Raw genomic sequence first — 24,523 nt, 5'->3', positions numbered from 1 at the left:
TTGAATACAGAGCATGCACTGTCCTAGAGTAAACACTTACCACAAATTCGACGAATAAAGTCAAATACTATGCAAATACAAAATTACCACTACTTTAAGAACTGGTCTAATTTAAAGGTGCAGTAAGTGATTTCTGAGAAACACTGTTGATATTCATTGCTACGCCCCCCAAATGCATGAACACACAATGCAAGAGTGGATGTTTCTTTCTAGCTGAAACAAAGTAAAATAATGCTTCATGAAAAACAAAAGCGAATGTATGACAAGGAAGAACAAAACATGAACATCCAGTACACAAGAGTATATACAAGCAAAAGTTGCTAGCAACACATTAGCTCGACACTCAAAACTGTCCTGTTACTATTGCTAACATTACAACAACAGCATATCTTGGTTCTGTGAAACATAGTAAAACCAATGGGGTCTGTTTTCAGGCTTTCAACAGCGTTTCTCAGAAATAGCTTACTGCACCTTTAAATAATGGGGGTCACTTATAACCCTAAATAACTATGGTGGTTATGACCATCATGATCCGAATCGTTTCTATCATTTAGATTTCAGTCAGATGAAATACTCACAGGGTTGGTTGAGTTGTAACCTATCATACAGGCATCAACATAGTGTGGAAACGGTTCAGACCAACCGAACTCCGTACAGTTTCTGCTGATCTTGCCAAGCCCTGAAATGCAGTAGGGCAACAACCAGAACAGCCATAAATCAAATGTGTTTCTCACTTTTTAAAAAAACCTGTAAGCAACTGCTGAAATTTGCTGCTGTCAGCAGAACTGCAAGAACAAAAGCGTACATACATCACCACATACATTTATATTGACTGACTCAAGACCTTACGTATAGCCTAAAGTTGGTTTAGCATTGTTGCTGTTCTGCGCCATAAATAAGGGCAAAAACATTCTAATTTTTGACAAGATACGAAATACAGTTTTTGTCTTGTTCATGTTTATATATTTAACTCATTTTTATTATACTATTTATTCTTCTCAAAATAAATTATTTTTGAAGGATCATGTGACACTGAAGACTGGAGTAATAATGCTGAAAATTCATCTTTGCATCACAGGAATAAATTACATGTATTAGGTATACCAAAATATGTTGGTAACACTTTACAATAATGTCTCATAAGTTATTGTTAGTTAATGCATTAAAGGTGCATTGCGCAACTTTTCATATTAAAAATACCTGTTTTTCTATCCTATACATGCTTAAAGAACTGCCTGATGGGCTGAATGAGCCCTTCTCTGCGCACTGAGATTGCCTCTATAATCCTGTACAGTAAAATATATAAGAGGGATTCGGGCTCGAATTTGAGACTGGGCGTGACGTCATGCGCGTTCACGCTCACCAGGCTATGTCTGGCAGGTTTGTTTATATTCGCCGGCACCGCCATTCTCCGCATCAGCGAAGACAACTCGTGCGTCAAAGGTAGAAGATGGATTCAAAGAGACCGGCTTGTAGTCCACTCCAAACCCCAACACAAACTCCACGTAAAGTAAAGAAAAGAAAATTTTTGTCTAGTGCCACCAAAAGGTCCAAATTGGAGTCAGACAGGCGTCGGAGTAAGACGAGAGTCAACATCGGGAAGGCTTTCAACAAATGGAGAGATCTCCGGTCTGCTCTTGGTCTCAAACGGGATCCTCAGTTGGCTTTTTTCTTGATAAAACGGTAAGATATAGCCCAGTCTCTAATGTTTGATACGGCCAATCTATGTATGACAACAAATGATGATGCGTAAAATGTGTAATGCTTTAGCATAAGCTAGATACATGTACAATCAGAATTGGTTTTACTACCATTGTTAGTGAACAGTTTCATAAACTAGGAATTGTGTTCGGAAGAATAGTACAACATGAAACATAAAACATATCCAATAAAAGATACGTGTGGTCCATGAGCGTGCACAACTCTGGTTGCAGTTTCGCTTGTCGCCAGAGGGGGCGTAGTTCTGCAAAAACTCAGAGACTTGCGTTTTGCACCTTTAACTAACAATGAGCAGTTTTCATTCATCTTTTTGCAGTATTTATTCAATACTTTGTACTTGTAAGTAGGGGTTTTAAATACATTACTATGAATGTCTCTCACCCTCATCTGGACTCATGAAATCAAAGAGCTCGGGACAGTTGACCTCCACGACCTCACCGACATCGGCCGGCTGCCAGCAGGTCAGGTTGTCCCACTCCCATGGACACTCTGAAAACAACAACAATTTTCACATTAGTACACCTCACATCTGACAGGAGCTAGTTGTTTTTGATGTGTTGGGACTGCTTTTACCAGAGATTTAAAGGCCTTTTTGAAAAAAAGTATGGTAATAAATAAAAAACACTCAAATGGAAATACAAAAGTTTACAGCTTGCATAAGTCTCAATACAATATTTGGAAATTATTTATTATTGCACCATATATTGTTTTCAACATGAACCATGGTATTATCTGAACTACACTAGAGTCCCAAGTAAATAGCATGGTATATGATTATAAGAATAATTCTAAATCAAATTGCTATATAGGTAACACTTTACAATAAGGTCTCATTTGTTAATATTCGTTAAAGATATTTTTTTCTTCTATTTTGGCAAAATTACAGAGCCCCTAAAGGGACCTTAGCAAAAAAAAAAAAAAAAAGACTATGGCGTGCGCATGCGAAACCTATTGCGTGCGCACCCGATAGTTTCTCGTGCGCACGCGATAGTTTCTCGATAGTTTCTCGAGTGCACGCGATAGTTTCTCGATAGTTTCTCGTGCGCACGCGATAGTTTCTCGATAGTTTCTCGTGCGCACGCGATAGTTTTGCGATGGTTTCTCGTGCGCACGCGATAGTTTCGCGATAGTTTCTCGATAGTTTCTCGTGCGCACGCGATAGTTTCTCGTGCGCACGCGATAGTTTCTCGATAGTTTCTCGTGCGCACGCGATAGTTTCTCGATAGTTTCTCGTGCGCACGCGATAGTTTTGCGATAGTTTCTCGTGCGCACGCGATAGTTTCTCGTGCGCACGCGATAGTTTCGCGATAGTTTCTCGTGCGCACGCGATAGTTTTGCGATAGTTTCTCGTGCGCACGCGATAGTTTTGCGATAGTTTCTCGATAGTTTCTCGTGCGCACGCGATAGTTTCGCGATAGTTTCTTGTGCGCACGCGATAGTTTCTCGATAGTTTCTTGTGAGCACGCGATAGTTTCGCGATAGTTTCTCGTGCGCACGGGATAGTTTCGTGATAGTTTCTCGTGCGCACGCGATAGTTTCGTGATAGTTTCTCGTGCGCACGCGATAGTTTCTCGTGCGCACGCGATAGTTACGCAATACGTTTCTCGTGTGCACGCATTACATTTTCCGGTTTGCGTACAATTTGCGTCACTGTCATTACTATTGAGGAAAACAAGAGCATGGATGTCAAAGTTTAAACTTCTCCTCTAGATTAAAAAAGACCAAAGTGTTATTAAACTGTTGGTTACAACGCGACCAATAAATCCTTATTTTTAAGGAATTGGTTTAACAGGAATATTAATCATCTTATGAATATGTTTGATAATTATGGAAATATTTTAACATACGAACAATTTATGCGAATCCATAGTTTTCCTGTGCATTTTAAAGAATTGAATTCTGTCATTAAAGCTATTTCACCTACTCTGATTCATCTTATCAAAAGTCATATTCAATTTAACTCCACATTAATGATAAATCCAAAATTAATTTTAAATGGCATTGAATAGATTGATAAAAAATGCAATAATAAACATATTTGTACAATATTTCAAATACAAAATAAAATAGCACCTAGAGAAACTATCGCGTGCGCACGAGAAACGTATCGCGTGCGGACGCAATAGTCTTTATTTTTAATTTTTTTTGCAAAGGTCCCTTTAGGGGCTCCGTACAAAATGGTTTAAACCCCAAATAATATATTTTAAAAGCAATCATCTGTGAAAAAAACAGGCTTTATGATGCCATCTACTGTGTATTATAGAGGATTGTAATAGATGAGAAGCTCGTTCCAGGGACGGAAAGTCTTGGCCAATAACATGCTTAGGAAAAAGGGGGTTGAGCATATTGAACTCTGGGACAAAGATTATAAAATGAGCGAGTACATCCTGAATCCATTTTCCGAAACCGTGTTTTTGTCTTATCCTGAGTCATACAGTCCATCTATAATAAGTGTTTATATTGGGACTATTTTAGACTGGTTGGGGTCGTACAGCTGCGGATAGCCCAGTACCTGCGTGACATAGACATAAACAGAGAGAAGTAGCTCCGGCTACAATGTTCTTCCGCAACACGCATGCAGTTCTGTTTATTAACCGCTAGAGCACCAAACGTTAAGGACTGCAGCTTTAATGTATTAACTAACATGAACTAACAGTGAGCAATATATGTTTTACAACATTTAATAATCTTTGTCAATGGTAGTTAATACAAAAACAATTGTTCATGTTAGTTCACAGTGCATTCACTTAAAATACAGTTATTTATTAGTAAATGTATTAAATGTTAAAATGAACATGAACTAAAACTAATAAAAGCTGTAGAAATAATTGTTAGTTCATGTTAGTTTACTGTGCATTATCTAATGTTTACAAACGAAACCTTACTGTAAACTAAAGTATCGGTAACACTTTACGGTAAGGTTTCATTTGTAAACATTAGTTAATGCATTAGCTAACATGAAGTATAACAATGAGCGATATATATTTTAAAGCGTTTAAGAATATAATTGCTCGCTGTTTGTTCCTGTTAGTTCACAATGTTTACAAATACAGTAAATGCACATTAAGAATAATAATGAAGGATTGTTCACTGTTAGTTCATGTTAACTATGTAGCCTTACCTTCGATAGATACCAGTAAGAGTTTACAGTAAGGTTTCTTTCATCATGGTATTTCCTACTGAAACCACAACAGAACTTTTGTAGATCAGCACTGAAAGCAAACTCTTTTGCATATAAAGCCAAGTCTTCCTGAAAACACCAATGCCCAATTACATCTGGACTCCTGACATTATAACAGATGTCTCCGTTTAATTCTCAATTATACCGAGGCCTTTCTAAGATTAGCTCTTGAGGGGACGCCAAGGTGAATGTGAATGTAACCAGCAGGGGGCATCAGCACGGGTTCCTGCGACTCAGCGCCTGCCCGAGGACGTGAACATGATCAATATGTGATATGGATCAGAATCCATCACATTCAGAACTGCATTTGACTCCTCGTTTCCCTCAGCTTATTACAGAAATGATTCTAGAATTAATTACAGAAATGCTTCTCACTCAATCTATAGTGGCAAAGAGAGGATGCAAAAGATGAAGGAAAGAACTTGGAGATTCTTGATGTATAACAACAGCAACGAAAACGTCGGCAGATTTTGATTCGAATGTGTCTATTTCTGTTCATTAACATAGAAGGATTTATGATACATTCATTTATTCTATTGCAAACCGTTTCATTCTATTGTATAATGAAAGAACAATTTGAAACACTTTCAACTGATTTTCAACAGTAGAAATGAAAACAAATAATCTCCAGAGTTTCAGAAGAGACCTTTATATCTCAAACTCAGATCTCAAACTAAAGGCAGAGATCTGAACACTATAAATACTAAATATAAATAAATAAACACTGAGTCTCAAACTGAAGACTACAAATAAATTAAATAAATGAATGAATATTCTATAAAGAAATTAAATTAATACTATAAATACAAAATAAATAAAAACAATTAAATAAATAACAAACACACACACACACACACACACACACACACACATATTGGGGTTCAATGTTTTATGGGGACTTTCCAGAGACATAATGGCTTTTATACTGTACAATCTGTATATTCCATCTCCTAACCCAAAACCAATCCATCACAGTAGACTTTCTGAATTTTTACAATTTCAAAAAACATCACTTATATGATTTATAAGCTGCTTTCCTCATGGGGACCAGAAAATGGGGACAAGGATTTCAGATATTGCCATAATGTAGGGTTTGCCTAAGCCAAACACACACACGCACACACACACGCACATGCACGCACACACACACGCACATGCACGTACGCACGCACACATGCACACAATAATACAATAATTTTAAATTTACTCTATCTCTAATATTTGTTTCATTTGAACCATAACTGAAGCAACATTCAAGCAATACTTTCCTTCTGGGAACTCTCCATGGAAAAATAACATTTCTCTACCGCTCATTTCACAGAATCAGTGAAAACTTATATTAACATAATTATAATTTGCTAACTCACATGAGAAAAGAACAATGAATCACGCTGTTGTTCAGAGGATGGAATGATGTCATAGTTACTTTGGCCAAGAGCCTGACTAACTAAAAGTTGTACATTAAGTTTGATTAGGGTCTCTAGAGCAACGTTCAGTTTCTCTGCACACACACACAGCCTGTCTGTTTTTTCTATATGAGAGTTATTATGCGAAGTGAAAGTGGAGAGCACTAGGTTTTGTCTGTCAGGTGGCACATGTTCTTTCGCACAGATCTCCAACCAATCTGGACATAAAGCCAATTACGTGAAAGGCCAAACGAGAGCTCGCTAAACCAGCGGGAGAGAGCAAGAGAGAGACGGAAGAACAGTGAACTAACCAGACACAGATAAAAGTGTTCATATTGACAGGGAATATTGACTCTCTGAATCATTTCTACTGAAAACTCTCTAAAGCGAACAGCTTTAGATGAACACATCTGCTCATATCAGAGACTGACTCACTGCTATAAAGGTCATTGCTAAGATCGTAATCAGTTTATTGGTGAGATTTTGCCGATTGGACTCGAAGACAAATTAAAGTGTGACGTCATTGATGAGTCATGAGCCCAAAGGGCATACTGCTGTTTTAGCATAAACGTCATTAGAGCGTCATTCATACTAAAGAACATTTAAAAAAAAATTAAACAAAACACAAATATAGAATAAGCTGTTAGGATACTAAAACATTTACAATTTTTGAAAAATAGCATGCGAAGAAGCATTCAGTATGCAATGGCGAAACAGTAGTAAAGGCAAAACTATTACAAAATCACTTTCAGAAATCGAAATAGAGCTGAAATAAAATAAAATAAAATATATGAAAACCTTTTTTTCTTTTAAAGTGACAATGGAAAGATGCCTTTACAACTGATTAAAATATATAAGTTGAAGTACTAAAATCACTCAAACTAAAACTGACATAAAAATACACTTAGGCTACATAAAACATATTTTAAAGAAATACAAACTAGTCCTATAACACCTTAAAATATAAAAATAAAACCTAATTCAAAATATGAATAAATACTACAGTAGTATAATAAAACTATAATAGTAAATAATACCTGAATAACACTGTCACATGAGCTCATTTTGCATACATTTAATTCAAAAGTGTTCCCATTTATCATTTTTCAAATTTTGGACATTATATATTAAGATATTTTGAAGATTTTTTTTGAAAATGTCTGATCTTTTGGTAGCAGTGTTATTTTAATATCAATGAGGAACTATTTTAGGCCTGGTTTCAAAGACAGGGCTTAGATTAAACCAGGATTAGGCCTTAGTTCAATTAGGACATTTAAGTAGCTTTGAACCTCAACCATGAATGAACCTCATTGGTTCTTGCTGAAGCTCAAACGTGCTGCGTAACACAAGAATGAACCTCATTGGTTCTTGCAGAAGCTCAAACGTGCTGCGTATTGTGCGTAACACGAGAATGAACCTCATTGGTTCTTGCTGAAGCTCAAACGTGCTGCGTAACACGAGAATGAACCTCATTGGTTCTTGCGGAAGCTCAAACGTGCTGCGTAACACGAGAATGAACCTCATTGGTTCTTGCAGAAGCTCAAACGTGCAGCGTAACACGAGAATGAACCTCATTGGTTCTTGCTGAAGCTCAAACGTGCTGCGTAACACGAGAATGAACCTCATTGGTTCTTGCTGAAGCTCAAACGTGCTGCGTAACACGAGAATGAACCTCATTGGTTCTTGCAGAAGCTCAAACGTGCAGCGTAACACGAGAATGAACCTCATTGGTTCTTGCTGAAGCTCAAACGTGCTGCGTAACACAAGAATGAACCTCATTGGTTCTTGCAGAAGCTCAAACGTGCTGCGTAACACGAGAATGAACCTCATTGGTTCTTGCTGAAGCTCAAACGTGCTGCGTATTGTGCGTAACACGAGAGTGAACCTCATTGGTTCTTGCTGAAGCTCAAACGTGCTGCGTAACACGAGAATGAACCTCATTGGTTCTTGCGGAAGCTCAAACGTGCTGCGTAACACGAGAATGAACCTCATTGGTTCTTGCTGAAGCTCAAACGTGCTGCGTAACACGAGAATGAACCTCATTGGTTCTTGCTGAAGCTCAAACGTGCTGCGTAACACGAGAATGAACCTCATTGGTTCTTGCTGAAGCTCAAACGTGCTGCGTAACACGAGAATGAACCTCATTGGTTCTTGCTGAAGCTCAAACGTGCTGCGTAACACGAGAATGAACCTCATTGGTTCTTGCGGAAGCTCAAACGTGCTGCGTAACACGAGAATGAACCTCATTGGTTCTTGCGGAAGCTCAAACGTGCTGCGTAACACGAGAATGAACCTCATTGGTTCTTGCTGAAGCTCAAACGTGCTGCGTAACACGAGAATGAACCTCATTGGTTCTTGCTGAAGCTCAAACGTGCTGCGTAACACGAGAATGAACCTCATTGGTTCTTGCTGAAGCTCAAACGTGCTGCGTAACACGAGAATGAACCTCATTGGTTCTTGCTGAAGCTCAAACGTGCTGCGTAACACGAGAATGAACCTCATTGGTTCTTGCTGAAGCTCAAACGTGCTGCGAACCTCATTGGTTCTTGCAGAAGCTCAAACGTGCTGCGTAACACGAGAATGAACCTCATTGGTTCTTGCTGAAGCTCAAACGTGCTGCGTAACACGAGAATGAACCTCATTGGTTCTTGCTGAAGCTCAAACGTGCTGCGTATTGTGCGTAACACGAGAATGAACCTCATTGGTTCTTGCGGAAGCTCAAACGTGCTGCATAACACGAGAATGAACCTCATTGGTTCTTGCGGAAGCTCAAACGTGCTGCGTAACACGAGAATGAACCTCATTGGTTCTTGCTGAAGCTCAAACGTGCTGCATAACACGAGAATGAACCTCATTGGTTCTTGCTGAAGCTCAAACGTGGTGCGTAACACAAGAATGAACCTCATTGGTTCTTGCGGAAGCTCAAACGTGCTGCGTAACACGAGAATGAACCTCATTGGTTCTTGCTGAAGCTCAAACGTGCTGCGTAACACGAGAATGAACCTCATTGGTTCTTGCTGAAGCTCAAACGTGCTGCGTAACACGAGAATGAACCTCATTGGTTCTTGCTGAAGCTCAAACGTGCTGCGTAACACGAGAATGAACCTCATTGGTTCTTGCTGAAGCTCAAACGTGCTGCGTAATACGAGAATGAACCTCATTGGTTCTTGCGGAAGCTCAAACGTGCTGCGTAACACGAGAATGAACCTCATTGGTTCTTGCTGAAGCTCAAACGTGCTGCGTAACACGAGAATGAACCTCATTGGTTCTTGCTGAAGCTCAAACGTGCTGCGTAACACGAGAATGAACCTCATTGGTTCTTGCAGAAGCTCAAACGTGCTGCGTAACACAAGCATGAACCTCATTGGTTCTCGCAAGTCAAGCAAACATGCTTGAGCATCCGTTTATCACAACTGATGTGCAAGTTGATGAATGTTTATATGTGAATAAAAGCCTAAATTAAATCTGTTCATCATATAAAGCGATCGAGTCTCTTCAGAAAATTTGGACTAAACCGCTCAATTCATATGGATTAGTTTTACGAACTCAATTAACTTTTTGAAGCGTCAAAGTGGTAGTTGAGTAGCTGTCAATGGAGGGACAGAAAGCTCTCAGATTTCATCGAAACGATCTGCATCTGTGTTCTGAAGATGAACAAAGGTCTTACGGGTTTGGAACGACATGAGGGTGAGTAATTAATGACAGAATTTAAATTTTGGGGTGAATTAACCCTTTAAGCCTCGTCTATGAAACCGGGGATAGTTTTTTTTTTATTTCAAGTAACAAAAATGTTTTTATGGCTTTAGTTTTAGTTATAATAATATCAACCCTGTTTTAACCCAAACAAATAATGAATCAAGAAGAAAATCATTAAAAAATACAGTTGATACTGCTTCCTTGTACATTTGTCAATTGACAGCAATAATGATGATTATGTGTAGCTGTGTTGTCTTGCTTACGCTAATAGTCCAAATGACACTAGTATCGCTCTCGCACACTATCTCTTTTGTTTTCTCTCTCTGTCTCATTTTCTCTCTCTCTCACACACTTGCTTTTTCTGTCTGCATCTGTCAATCTCCTTCTCTCTTGCAAACGTGGCTGTTTTATTTCCGGCTGAATGATTTTCTGCCTGCGCAGCGATGAGCCTGCTGTGCTTTAAGGAACAGGAGAAGATGAGGATCAATGGAGCAGATGTAAACAGGCTGCACACAGAGGTCGTTCCTCCAAAATACTCCGAGACATGGCCCCTGAAAGTATGCGGACACTAAAGTCACCTGTAAAAATGTCACTGCATTATATGCACAAAATATCAAACCAAGGAGCATTTACTCTAAAGAAAGATTACATAAGCACACATTTCGAACTAAATATTTCACAACAGATGTTTGTTAGGCCATGTCAATTGATCAAATGCATTTAAAGGTGTAAATTGCAGGTCTCTGTACTCAGATTTACCTTGAGTTCACTAAAACCATGTCAGTGAGCATGAGTATTTTGCAGCTATAACATCGTCCTTCCCCAGTAAGAGCTTTCAACAATATAACAAGGTCTTCAATTACTGCAGTTTTAATGGTTTTCACATATCTTGAAACTGACGCCTAATTCTCAGCTGGTAAGCATGTTGCTCTTCGTTGCGGTTGAGGGTACTATTGTCGTCTAATTAGCTTAACCGCCCCCAGAGGATGCTGATTGGATGGCTAAAGTTTGCCAAGAATTTAATGGGTTTGAAGTGAAACGTGAGGGAGATGTGCCTCAACACACGAAGCCAAACATTTGACCTCCTTGTACATCAAAGTTGCTAGTTTATTTTGCACTTCACAGTGCTTTTTCAATTTAAGACTGTTGTGGGAAAACTTTGGTAACACTTTACTTAAAGCCTTTATTTACAATGCATTATAAAGGTATTCATAATGTATGTTATAATGCACTATATCTTACCATAAATAATTGTTACCAAAGTAAAAATACATTATAATATTTGCCGATTCCTTGTTGCATCTGAAATTTATTGTTTGTCATGTGTTTTAATGAATTATACTGTCTAAAGGTGTTTTCAATTTATAGATACAGTTATAATGTATTATCACTTTGGTTACAATTATTCATGAGATCATACAATGCAATATAAGGTGCATTACAAGGCATAAAATACATTCATAATGTGTTACTAAACCTTTTATATTAATTAACATTCATATACACTGCCATTCAAAAGTTTTTTTTATTATTATTTTTTTTAAAGAACTCTCTTATGCTCACCAAGGCTGCATTTATTTAATAAAAGTAAAAACAGTAAAAATAGTACAATTCAAAATAACGATTAAAATCGATTTGAATATACTTTCGGATGTAATGTATTCCTGTGATGCAAAGCTGATTTTCCAGCATCATTACAAACATTTCTGATTATTATCAATGTTGAAAACTGTCGTGCTGATACATTTCGGGATTCTTTGGTGAATAGAAAGTTCAAAAGAACAGCAATTATTTGAAACTGAAATATTTTGTAGCATTATGAATGTCTTTACTGTCAGATTTGATATTTAATGCATGCCTGGAGAGAAAAAAAATATGAATTTCTTATACTAAGCCCAAACTTTTGAATTGTGGTGTATATTTAAAACACAGATTTCCCCTCACATATTGTGCCATTTTTGTACATCTGAAAAAGTCTAAAGAGGACCATCACAAACCAAGACATCTGAAACAAACAGCTTAAAACCAGTCTAAAAGGAAATAAACTCTATTTACTGCTGATGTCCGAAAAGAAAACTTGAGTTTGCTCTGAAAAGAATAACAATGACAATATACATGAAATGCAAATGGCATCTAGTTAAGTTGCATTGTGGTGGTTATTGAATACAGCACTGAAATTCCACATGCAAACTTTCACTGTTCAGTCTTTCTAGCAACTCAAGCTGTTTCACACCTTATAATCGGGTATTTTCTGCTCCAAACAGTCCGAAATATCTGGAGTGTCCTTGAGGCTGTAAACATATGAGTCAGAGTCAAAGTGCTTTCTCTCCGTCTTCCTCTTCCCCCCCTCGGCCCATTTATCCACATCTCGCTGTATGAGTCCTCCTGCTCTCACAGAAATAACTGCTCTTCTGTGTAATTGCTGACAGGTGTCACAGCCCTGCTTCCTGTTTACCACAACACCTGAATACCTCTATGGGGACGGATGACACATTTAGTGCACGGTGAGCAAAATCAGCCCAATGTATGAAAGTTCTAGTTAACTCCGTGAGGAAGAGATGGAGAATCATGACTAATTCATTCTAAAGAAGGGCTGATAGCAAGAAAGAGAATGAAATATGTGACTTGATATGCTGCACTGTATCTGTTCCGAACCCTTTCCACGGATCAAATTGCTCATTTCAATGAATCGGTTAAAAAAAGTTCTCTCTCACGGCCCCTTACATCCCTGCCTGGCATTTTACAGGCCCTTAAACAGTCCATTAAAGAAACAGTTATTTTACAATATTACTGTTTTTTTGTTTTTTTTTCTGTATGTTTAACCAAATAAGTGCAGTCTTGGTTAGCAGAAAAGACTTCTTTCAAGAACATTACCGACCTCAAATCTTACCGACCTCAAACTTTTGAACGGTAGTGTAACAAAAAGGTTAGGAAGTTTGAATAAAATGCTACATAACATTTTTAACTGTAATCAGCTATTAAAGTAACTTCTTTTTTGCCACATCAGTCAAATCCTTTGCTCACTTAAAATCCTCTCACTATCAGCCAACTGATCCACGGCTTGTTGTGAATTCGACATGCGAATGAATGAGGGATAAAAATGTGTCTAGAAAGAGAACAATAACAATGATATTGTTTCCTGTTCATCTTTCACTATAATTGGAAGGTCGAGTCAAACGCATTGCATTATGTCTCTTACCAAAGTTTTCGTCATCTTTGCGGTCATGTAGAGCGATTCGCTCCAAGCATCTCTCCTCCTCGCGCTTGATGACACAGTTCTCAGAATGTATGGGCCACATCTGGAAGAACAAAGATAAAAAAATAAAAAAAACGTTTATAAACCAGAACAACACAAGAGCAATACCAACAAACAACAGCAGTGGAGATGATGAATTCACGCCAAAAACACAAGAATGTTTCCACTAACAATGTGCCTGCATGTACAGTAAACATATACAGAAAAATCTGTGCTGGTTTAGACTATTTACTCTGGGGGTAAATAAAAAAATAAAACAAACTTTCACATACTTTATCTTTTATAGAGGTTGTGTTATTTCTGTCTCTGCCATATAGGGTTTGATACTGAATGTCCATCTCTGTAAAAATCCAGCTAAAATAGGTCATTTTATGTGGTTTCTAGCTGGTCTAAATGGTTGTAGGTGGATCAAGCTGGTTAGAGGTTGTCCTAGACCACCAAGAACCAGCACCCCAAACCAGCTGATACATTTCAAAAGCCAGTTTAAGCTGGTATGACCTGGTTTGATATCACTGTCCAATCCACATCTAACCAAATATCTATTTGTAACCAACAAGAAGACATGGAGTAACAATGATGTTTGTGAATTGTGATATGATACCTGTTGATCAGAAAGCATAAATATAATCAGTCTAAATTGTAAAGCAATGAGTGCAGCTGAGGTTTCTTGGATAGATTTATGTTGCCAAACTCTTGTAGTATGCATATAAAACAATGATTTGTCTGTAGTTGGATGTGAATTATACAACATTTTATAATTGATGGGGGTCAATTTAAATGAGGTTGAGTTTGAAGTTTATTTGCTGGTTGTACAAGCACATCCAGTACGAGTGCATAGGATTTTTTGAGCAAAGCTCTTAGAGTCATCAGTAAAATAAATAAATAATAAATAGAGCTATTAAGGCTATACACACAATAAATAAGGACTAAAAAGTACAGTATAGACATATAATGAAAAACACACTATAAAACAGTTACTTCCATGCAAGAATATTGCACATTTTGCTAATTTAAATCTATAATAAAGTTCCAAATAAACTGATGTACTGTCCATTGATCCTAATGGGAAGCACTTGAGCAGCCAACTGTTGCCATGGTTACCTCATCCTGCAACTGAGTGAAAATACATGCTCTGAGTAACTTGTAATCTTGTGGTTACTCAAACGTCATTCTGTGAAAAATAGTGTAGCTATAGGGGTGGGCGATATGACGAAAATCTTATATCACGATATGAGTAATTTTATTTCACAATAACGACAATATATCACAATTTAGTTATTTCTCATTTAAATAAGGTTTTTATATAACAATTTTTGATACCATTGAAATTTCATAATTCTCATCACCAATTTCAATACTATAGCCTTAGTAAAAAAGAAAGAAAAAACTCTCAAGCTTACTGAAGACAAGTAAACAGTCAGTGATAAAATAAGAACAAAGAAACAAATTACAAGCAACAGGGCAAAACTACAATAGAACAAAGACTCAAATGAAATAGACCTACCTGAAAAACTTCAAGCACTGGACATAAAAATGACATACTACATGAATTGTATAATGTAATTAAACGCACCAAAAACACACTACTGTCATGTCATGTCTAGTTTTGAGTTTTGTTTCATATCCTTTATTTCTACATTTGTTCCAGGTTCTTGTCATGTGACTTCCTTGGCCTCATGTGATCCTGTTATGTACCTCCTTGGGCACTTTCAAGTTCAAAATGGTGCGGGATATCAACATAATTATGTAGTTGTTTATATTTTTAGCTTCATTGCAAGTGAATGACATTTGGTATAGAAATAAACAATGGTAATTAGGTGCTTTTCCTAAAAATGAGAAAGAAAATACAGGGTATTAAAACAGTATGAACTACAAATAAAGTCAGTATGTCTGGCTAAATAGATGTGTTTTAGTCTGAATTAGGTAAGATGTGTGCTTCCATTTCAGTTTCCAAAAATCCCTTCACTCGATTGGGATGTTCTCTTGTGTTCTGGGCGGCAAGTGCAGTAACTGTAACATCGGGCATATTTTGTAGTATTAAACACATATTTATACAGACTTCATCAGGCTCTGAAAATTCTTCACAAAGAATGGCCTTCTCAGCTGCCATAGTTGCAACTCTTGCGTCATCAGAACAGTGTGTTCAACGCATCACCGTTTCTGTTTAATAAAACGTTGTGCAACGTTTTGTCGGGGCTGAACGCAGCTCTCGTTTCATGTTATGTTCTCATTGGTTCTCATTGGTTTGATTGTGCACGTGTCCCTTGTTTGCTCTTCAGTTTCATTGTTCCCTTGTTCCCATAAATGGCGGTTAACAAGGATACTTGCAAACGCAAAGACAGGCTTTTGGACACGTAAATATGTGTATTTGACCGTTCAAGCTCATTAAGTCGCCAAAAAGACCTTATCTCAGTACTCGCGCGCTAAATGAGTTCCTTTTCGCTGCTTATTGCGCTTCAACGGGTTACAACGTGAGATTACCGTGGCCTTTTTCTCAAGAAAATCATCTGAGAAACAGGAGACTATAGCAAAATTCTTGATGTCTAAAAAAAAGATTACAATTTGTGTTTTTGTATTTGTTCTATAAGACAAAAGTATGAATGGCCACTTTTGCATTTGTATTATCTCTCATTCTAAAGGCAGAATCTCAACATTTCACATGCATGTATTTCTTGATATCCTGAGTAAAATTAATGACATGCTGAGTAAAATCTCATGTTTGAGTCAATAAATGCAGTAGATTCACAGAATCCAGATGGCTCAGTGTGGTCAGCTGAAACAAAAATGGAACCATCACTCATTGAATTATTTGTGTTTCTGGGACAGCAGACAGGATCTTTATAGATTGGAGATTTTGAGGTCTGACCCCTGCCCTGACTGCTCCAACTAAGCCTTGAATGTCCCAAAGGAAGGCAAAACTAATGGTTGGGGAGGGGGACCAAAATATATACAAAAAGTTTATTTATCTAAAATATTGAATGCCTCATGTAGTAGTGAGCGATATACTGCTTTGTCTCATATGGCGGTTACGCACTATCATTCCTTGTTGTTTATATCGCTAAATATATCATACTCATTAACCAGATATCTGATATTATCTCATTTTGTCGGTCACATTGATCTGACTTCGCTAGCTTTAATCTAAATCACTATCGCTCGCAAAACGCGCTAGCCTTCCGCTAGCCTGTTAATCTGCCATCCGTGTTTGCCGTCTTTTTTCTCTCGCGTGCTCGCGCCTTTTCGAGTCCATCAAACAACTGTGGTGAGTAGGATCAGTCAACAAACACGGTGAGTCATGTCTTCTCCTGTTATTGTCCCTTGCACTCCATGTCACATGCATAGTATAGCCTTCTCTGTCAGCGCCGAGGGCTTTACATGTGATAAATGCAGGGAGGCTGACGGAGAAGATTTCAGAACTAGAGACACGCATCCAAACTTTAATCGAGGATAGTAAGAATGCAAGGGCCTTAGATACTGCGTTGGATGCGACTAGCTTAGTGAACTCTGTACATTGTTCGATTCCGGCTGTAGAGCCCGTGCAGCAGGGCAACTGGGTGACCGTGAGACGCTGTAGTCGCGGGACAAAACACTGCTCTTCCTTTCCGATAACAACATTAAACAGGTTCTCCCCACTCAGTGAAACACCCACTGTGAATCCTGCTGAATGTGCCCTAGTTATTGGCGATTCTATTACACGGAACGTGAAAATAGAGACACCAGCCACCATCGTCACATGTTTGCCGGGAGCCAAAGCACCTGACCTGACCTGTTGAAAAGAGATGGTATTCATCCCTCCTGGGATGGTGCTGCTCTTCTCTCTAGTAATATGGCGCATAGTCTTAGAGCTCAAACATGACAATCTGGGGCTCAGGTCAGGAAGCAGACAGACTGGCTAAACTGACCGTCTGCTAGCTGTCTCACATCACTGAGGTCAGATAAATCCCATCACATAGAGACTCTTTCACCTAGATATCATCACATAGTGTCTGTTCCCCAAACTAGGAAATACAAAAAGCAAAAAACTTCCAAACCCATTTAAAGGTAAAAATTTGATTGATGTTCAACAAATAAAAAACAAATACAATGCAGATGAACAAATGATAAAGCTCGGGTTTCTGAATATTCAATCCCTTACTTCAAAAGCACTTATTGTTAATGATATGATTACAGATTATAACCTAGATGTGCTGTGTTTGACAGAAACCTGGCTAAAACCAGACAATTACATTACTTTAAATGAGTCCACCCCGCAAGATTACTGCTATAAACACAAGGCTCATTTAAAAGGAAAAGGAGGTGGTGTTGCTGTTATAGCAATATCTTCAGTATTACTCCGAAGTCTAGTTTCAAATATAATTATTTTGAAGTGATGGTGCTTTCTGTAACGTTATCTAGCGTATGTGATAAATCCCGTTTGAGAATTCTGCTAGCTACTGTATACAGGCCACCAGGGCACCATACAGATTTTATCAAGGAATTTGCTGATTTTCTATCGGAGTTAGTACTGGCTGCAGATAAAGTTCTAATGGTTGGTGATTTTAATATCCATGTAGATAATGAAAAAGACGCATTGGCATAAGCATTTACAGACATTCTAAACTCTATTGGAGCTAGACAACACCTGTCAGGACCTACTCATTCTCATAATCATACTCTAGATCTAATATTGTCACATGGAGTCAATGTTGATGCCGTTGAAATTCTGCAGTATGCGATGACATCTCAGATCATTATTTAATCTCATGTATACTTAAAGGGTTAGTTCACCCAAAAATGAAAATTCTGTCAGTATTTACTCACCCTCATGTTGTTCCAACCCCGTAAGACTTTCGTTCATCTTCGGAACACGAATTAAGATATTTTTGATGAAATCTGAGAGCTGGATCACTCCTCCATAGGCTTCTTCAGGGATTGAACTTGCCGGCCTCGAAAAGTTATTAAAGACATCGTTAAAATAGTCCAAGTGACTACAGTGGCTCAATCTTAAGTTTATCAAGCGACGAGAATACTTTTTGTGCGCAAAAACAAACAAAAATAACGACTTTATTTCAACTATTCATGTCCTTCTCTTTGGGCCTCTACTCAGTTAACGTAGTGTGATTCCGTAGAGCTACGTCACACGTAGGCTCACTATTGGCCGACGCTGGTCATGTGCGTGATGCGTGTGACGTACAACAACAGAAGCTTAGGCTATTAAACTAGTGAACTGACTCGAGGCCCACAGAGAAGGAAATGAATAGTTGAAATAAAGTCGTTATTTTGGGGGGGTTTTTGCGCACAAAAAGTATTCTCGTCGCTTGATAAACTTAAGGTTGAGCCACTGTAGTCACTTGGACTATTTTAACGATGTCTTTAATAACTTTTCGAGGCCGGCAAGTTCAATCCCTGAAGAAGCCTATGGACTAGTATGGAGGAGTGATCCAGCTCTCAGATTTCATCAAAAATATCTTAATTCGTGTTCCGAAGATGAACGAAAGTCTTACGGGGTTGGAACAACATGAGTGTGAGTAAATACTGACAGAATTTTCATTTTTGGGTGAACTAACCCTTTAATTTAGCCAAGGTTGCAAAGCCGACTCTGTGTTATAAATATGTTAGAACTATCACTTCTGCCACTAAAGATTGCTTTATAAATAATCTTCCTGATCAGTTTCATTTCGTCAGCATCCCAGATAGCTTAGAAGAACTCGATGTTGCAACAGAAATGATTGATTCTCTCTTTTCCAGCACTTTAGACACAGTTGCTCCATTGCGCTTAAAGAAGATTAAAGGAAATAGTCCAACACCGTGGTACAACGAGCACACTCGGGCCCTTAAGAGAGCAGCCAGAAAAATGTAGCGTAGCTGAAAGAAAACAAAAAGAATTTTCGCATTTCGTGGAGAGAGAGCACGATTGCGTACAGAAAGGCCTTAAAAACTGCTAGATCTGCTTATTTTTCAAACACATTTCGAAGAAAACAAACACAACCCTAGGTATTTATTCGAAACAGTGGCTAAATTAACGAACAATAAAGCTCCAACACCGGACGTTTCCAAACAGCACAGCAGTAATGACTTTATGAACTTATTTACTTACAAGATGTACTCATTACATCATAAGAAAAATGGCATCTACGCTACTGCTAGTCTTTCTGTTTTCCGAGGTTTACTGAAGTCAGCCGGATCCGGGCCGTATCCAGATCAGATGGTGGACCTGCGCTCCCCTGGACCCATCCACAACGCATCCCTGAAGTGCCAGCCTCATCAGGCCTGTGAAGGCCTCATCGTCATCGACTCGACAGCCATCGGCACTGATCCTCAACAAACTCGTCTCCATACCGGCGTGATGACTCCGACTTCCAACCAGATGGAACCGGATAAATATTCTGAATGTTCTGATCCAATCTGACTTCTGACCTATAACGCTGCCAGAATCATAATCATACACTGTTCGCTCGTTGGCCAGAGGAGAACTGGCCCCCGACTGAGCCTGGCTTCTCCCAAGGTTTGTTTTCTCCATTCTGTCACTGATGGAGTTTTGGTTCCTTGCCACTGTCGCCTTGGCTTTTGGCTTGCTTAGTTGGGGACATTTAATATTCAACAATATTATTGATCTGCCTTACTTAAGGTGGACGAAGACGCAATTTTCTTCTAGAAACAAACGTTGTGGTATTATTTTCATGTTATCACTGTGAAGCTGCTTTGATACAATCTGTATTGTAAAAAGCGCTATATGAATAAAGGTGACTTGACCTGACTCGACTCATGTGACGTTGCCGTGCTGCGCCGTCATGGAAGCTTATCATTTACAGTTAAAAAACAGGTGATTTTCCATCATTAAAACATCTTTTTATCTTTATTTTGATTTAAAAAGACCATTATAGATGACAGATTAAAGATAAGAGGCTCTTGTCACACTGTATGGAAATTACAGAGAACTAACAGAACATTTTTCACAGAACTGTAGCTGTACAGTAGGTATCTTCAAAACCACAGGATGTGCTTTTCTACCTTTTTTGTTTTAAATCAATGCTTGTGTGGTTTGCCAGGTCATCATTTCACTGTGCTGTTTCTAAGGTGGTTGGTTTAAATGTGGTTGCCAGGGTTATTAAAATAAAATAAAAACTATAATAGTATATAAAAATACTAAAATACTAAAATAACACTGGTTGCAAGGGTGTTCTGAGTGGTTGCTAGGACATAGGGTGCATTAGTTCCCACCAACTTTGTTCAGCGATGATGTTAAAAAAAGTCTTTGTTAAAGCGTAATAAGGCATCAAACAGGCCAAGCAGCCACGATGTAAATCATAACATTACAAACTTTGATTTGAAGCAAAAAAGTATTTGAAAATCAGACAAAAATGCATAGGTACAAGACTTTGTACTACAATCTACAAAGAACTACAATCCCACGAAGCATTGAGAACAGCGTAATTAAAAACGATGGAGAAATATAAAACTACTCATATAAAAATGATAATATATATAAAAAAACTATATTTTAAAATTACTGCACATATATGCATATATATTTAAATATTTAAGTTTTTTGAGAGTGTAGGACAGGTAGATTAACGCAATTACATAATTTGCAGTGCTTGGCAGTGGGCAGAGCTAAAGAGATATTTTGGTGTGTCTTGCTTGTTTCAACCCTCTGATTGGTTGAATCTTCTGTACAGCATCAAGGGTAAAGGTTTTTTTTTTTTTTTACCATGAATTCCACCGTTAAACATGATCATTTTAAAACAATGTGGGCCAAAGGCTTCAACAAAAGCAAATACTATTGATTAAGAACCTTGTAGGTCACAGTAAGGCTGTCTATAAAAGCTTATGATTGTTAAAAATCAATTTCCCTATGGGAAGTTTTTACTTCTGGAACCCGACTGTTGCTCTCTATTGGACGCTGGTTTCTGTGGTTTTCTGGATGCTTGCTTGCATTAAGTCTCTATGATATTTTAGTCTCTAAATAGCAGGCAAAATCATAATTTCCGATGTTTGGAATGTAAGGGTTGGGGTTTGCTAAAAAAAACCCACTAACTTCCAATGAGAAACCATAATAGTGATTCTTGCCATTTCAAACTTCACTAATCGTCACATTTGTAAAATATAATCATGTGAATCCATGAGAATACAGGCCCAAAGAACACATAAATACATGATCATCTCTGCTCTTACCAGGGTGATGATGAGGAAGAGGACGAGGAAGGATGCTCTTGCCGTGTGTCTATGCATTCTGTTCACGATTGTTCCCGGAGATCTCACGTACAGCATTATAAAGCCTAAAAGAGAAGGTACATTGTTTTAAAATACACACACACACAGAGAGAGAGAGAGAGAGAGAGAGAGAGAGAGAGAGAGAGAGAGAGAGAGAGAGAGAGAGAGAGAGAGAGAGAGAGAGAGAGAGAGAGAGAGAGAGAGAGCTGCTTGCTTCAGTACTATTGGCTACATCATAACATACTGCACCAGAGTAGCTGATGTTCAGTCTGGACCTACAACAACACAACCAACCCATCACTGAATCACCTACATTCTTTATTATAACCCCATCTCAAATAATCAAATCTCTGATCACTGAAGTGCGCAGGACCGATGGGGAGGGAGGGGTTTATGTCGACCAGATTTACTGATCCACAGCGAATCTAAGGAGGTATAAAAACCCTTAAGACGAGACCTGTGCGAGGATAGTGAGCGGTCTCCGAGCCCCCGGTGTCTTACTCATCTTTATTAGTTCCCCCCAAAAAATGAATAAACGGATGAATCATAGCGAATAAAACACACAGAACGACCTCAGATTCAATTACATGCAGCCGAAGAACTCCGTTCTTGCATGATCAGAAAAACAAGAATTCTGACACCAGTGATTTAAGAGTAAAAGAATCTGATTTCACACTGAACCTCTGAAGGTTTGTTCTGGTTGAATGGGAATGCTTTACATTCACTGAGCTCTCCTATTGTAGAAAATGTACATCTTTTGCTTGCAAGTACACTCTTTATATGCTATTTTTGTAACCCTATGGGGCGCAAACAGGCACTTCAAGGAGAGAAACACAGTGTCAATCAAACAAGGTTTTTTTTATATATATATATATGGATGCAAAACACACTGAGGCTCTGATAACCATCATAATGAGAAGCACAGGGCTGAACACGGCTCTGTTTTGAATGGGCTCTGTGTCTTGAAGCAAAGGCAAAACAGCATCTGGCAATAATAACCACGGTCATTTAACATTGTATGTTCTTGTATATTGGTATAAAGCTAATGCTATGTGATCTACTGTATTGCTGTAGCCTATTAATGGTGAGGCATCTTTTCCACTACACAAAAAGACACACTGTAACACACAGAGAAAAGCATCACATTTTCAGCACCAAACCAACACTTGCTTCATATGTTCTTCATATGGTACTTCATATGGTTCATAATGCCAAACCTTTACAAGGTCAAATGTGTGTAAGGATGCTGAATAAAATAGAGGTCAATAGATGCACTTTTTGAAAATTTAAATTCGTTCTGAGGCAATCATTTGAAAGGGAGTATACAGTGTTTTGCATGGATGTGAAGGCAGCATTAAAGTGTGCTGTGACTCACTGCATGCCTTCATATTCACTGCAGAAATCTGGATTGATTTACTGATGATGATGATGTGAGGCGTTAGAAAGAGACAAACAGACCTAATGCATAAGAGAATCCATCAGAATTGTTGGCTTTACACTGGTGCTTTGCTTTAAATGACACTGGCAACATTTCTCTGGCTAAGACACACATGAATTTGGTCCATGAGGTGCATATCAGTGTATTGCAGTTTAGATCATATTTCACCCCAAAAGAAAAAAAATGCTATTGAATATGTTTATCACACTTTAAGATATTTGAATTATGTTCATTACAATATAACACATTTTTTCCTCCCTTTGTTGTCAGTGTTAGCCTCAAGAGGTTTTACTTCTGAGTTCGACTGTAATTCTCATTATTCTTAATGATGGTTCTCATTAGATTCTCATTACTGTAGAGTAATGAAATCATCCTGTTTGGACAGTTTTTTTATTTAGATCAGTAGGCTATACGTTAAAGGTATAGCACAACAAATAGAGCCTCGATGTATCAATTTGTATCTATCAATTTACTGTTTAAATAATATATAAATAGTTTCTGCATTACAGTCAACTAAAAAAATATGAATTGTCATTAAAATAAAAGTCACATTTGGAGATAAAAACACTAATATAATTTCGTTATTATCTTAATTTAAGTGCGATGTGAAATGTAAAATGTTCTGGACAAGCTTCGTGAGATTAACCCATTACGTTATAGTTTATAAAAAACGCTCATGCTGAGCAACGATTTACGTCAAACATGTTTGGGATGCATTGAAATGCATCATTTTAAAGTGATGATGTTCATGAATCGGTGCATTATAACCCAGAAATCATCTTTAAATTACATAACTGTACATATATCAAACAAAGCAAAGCCCAATGATCTCTGCGGTCCCTGAATATTCAATTATCGTTTATTCATGATTAATCCGTCTATAGAAAACACGCGTGAACCGAATAAGAAGTATGTCGTTGATAATCGTGTTATTGTGAACGGAGGTCGAACACATTCAATGTATCGCTGTAGTGCTAGACTGCGATCAATGACTGAAGAAACGCGAAGAAGCGCAAACTCACCATCACAGAATGGCACGCGATATAATCCTCCTTCTTCTTTATAACGGCTGCAAATGGACGGTTCGCTTCGTACACCTGCGATTTCAACTTTGTCATCCGCGTCTCACATCGACAGACTGGAGTAATGAAGGTCTGTAGAGCACTAGAGGAGCGTGAGACTGAAGAGAGCTCGTGTGTGTGTGTGTGTGTGTGTGTGTGTGTACTCGGTGATTCCCTCACTGCTGACAATCACCTGCACTGAGAAAAACCATCACTTCTTAAACCATCACACACTAGTATCCATAATCACGGAACCATCATTCACCAACAGTCAACGTCACAATCTTTATTTTGGCATTATGCATTCAATGCATTTTCTTGTCTTTGTTTTGTGAATTTCTAATTGTGGTTTATAATCCATCAACTAGTGAATAATCCTACCACTGACTAGTCATAATCACTAAGATTGCTTTCCAAGACTGAACATCAATATAATCCACTAACTAGTGAACAATCATTGTTTAACATTGCTAATATCGCTCTCCAACACTGAACATCATTTTGATAAATAAGCCATCACTCACCATATACCATCATTCACCAACAGTGAATCAAGGTTTTTAGTGATCGTGA

General features: G+C 38.1%; 1 protein-coding gene across 6 annotated transcripts in view; it reads right to left on the bottom strand.

Moving 5' to 3' along the window:
* Positions 1 to 24,118, bottom strand: part of adcyap1r1a (adenylate cyclase activating polypeptide 1a (pituitary) receptor type I) — a 41,063-nt gene extending 16,945 nt beyond the window's left edge. For 3 of the 6 annotated variants that reach the window (XM_056271596.1, XM_056271597.1, XM_056271598.1), the window contains exons 1-5: positions 23,912 to 24,117; positions 21,413 to 21,516; positions 13,202 to 13,301; positions 2,101 to 2,208; positions 579 to 679 (exon numbers count right to left, since the gene is read on the bottom strand). In XM_056271596.1, the coding sequence (XP_056127571.1) occupies positions 579 to 679; positions 2,101 to 2,208; positions 13,202 to 13,301; positions 21,413 to 21,508 (405 nt within the window). In that variant the 5' untranslated portion in view covers positions 21,509 to 21,516; positions 23,912 to 24,117. Of the gene's footprint in view, positions 1 to 578; positions 680 to 2,100; positions 2,209 to 13,201; positions 13,302 to 21,412; positions 21,517 to 23,911 lie in introns of all 6 variants that reach the window. The other 3 variants (XM_056271594.1, XM_056271595.1, XM_056271599.1) reach the window with 2 other exon arrangements.
* Between the last annotated feature and the right edge of the window lie 405 nt (positions 24,119 to 24,523).

The sequence above is a fragment of the Rhinichthys klamathensis genome, unplaced genomic scaffold (assembly GCF_029890125.1).
Source record: "Rhinichthys klamathensis goyatoka isolate OS25496 unplaced genomic scaffold, OSU_Roscu_1.1 h1tg000323l_1, whole genome shotgun sequence".
In the NCBI taxonomy this organism is placed as follows: domain Eukaryota; kingdom Metazoa; phylum Chordata; class Actinopteri; order Cypriniformes; family Leuciscidae; genus Rhinichthys; species Rhinichthys klamathensis.
Note: the sequence above shows the minus strand (reverse complement) of the source record. Positions and strands in the feature narration are given on the sequence as shown.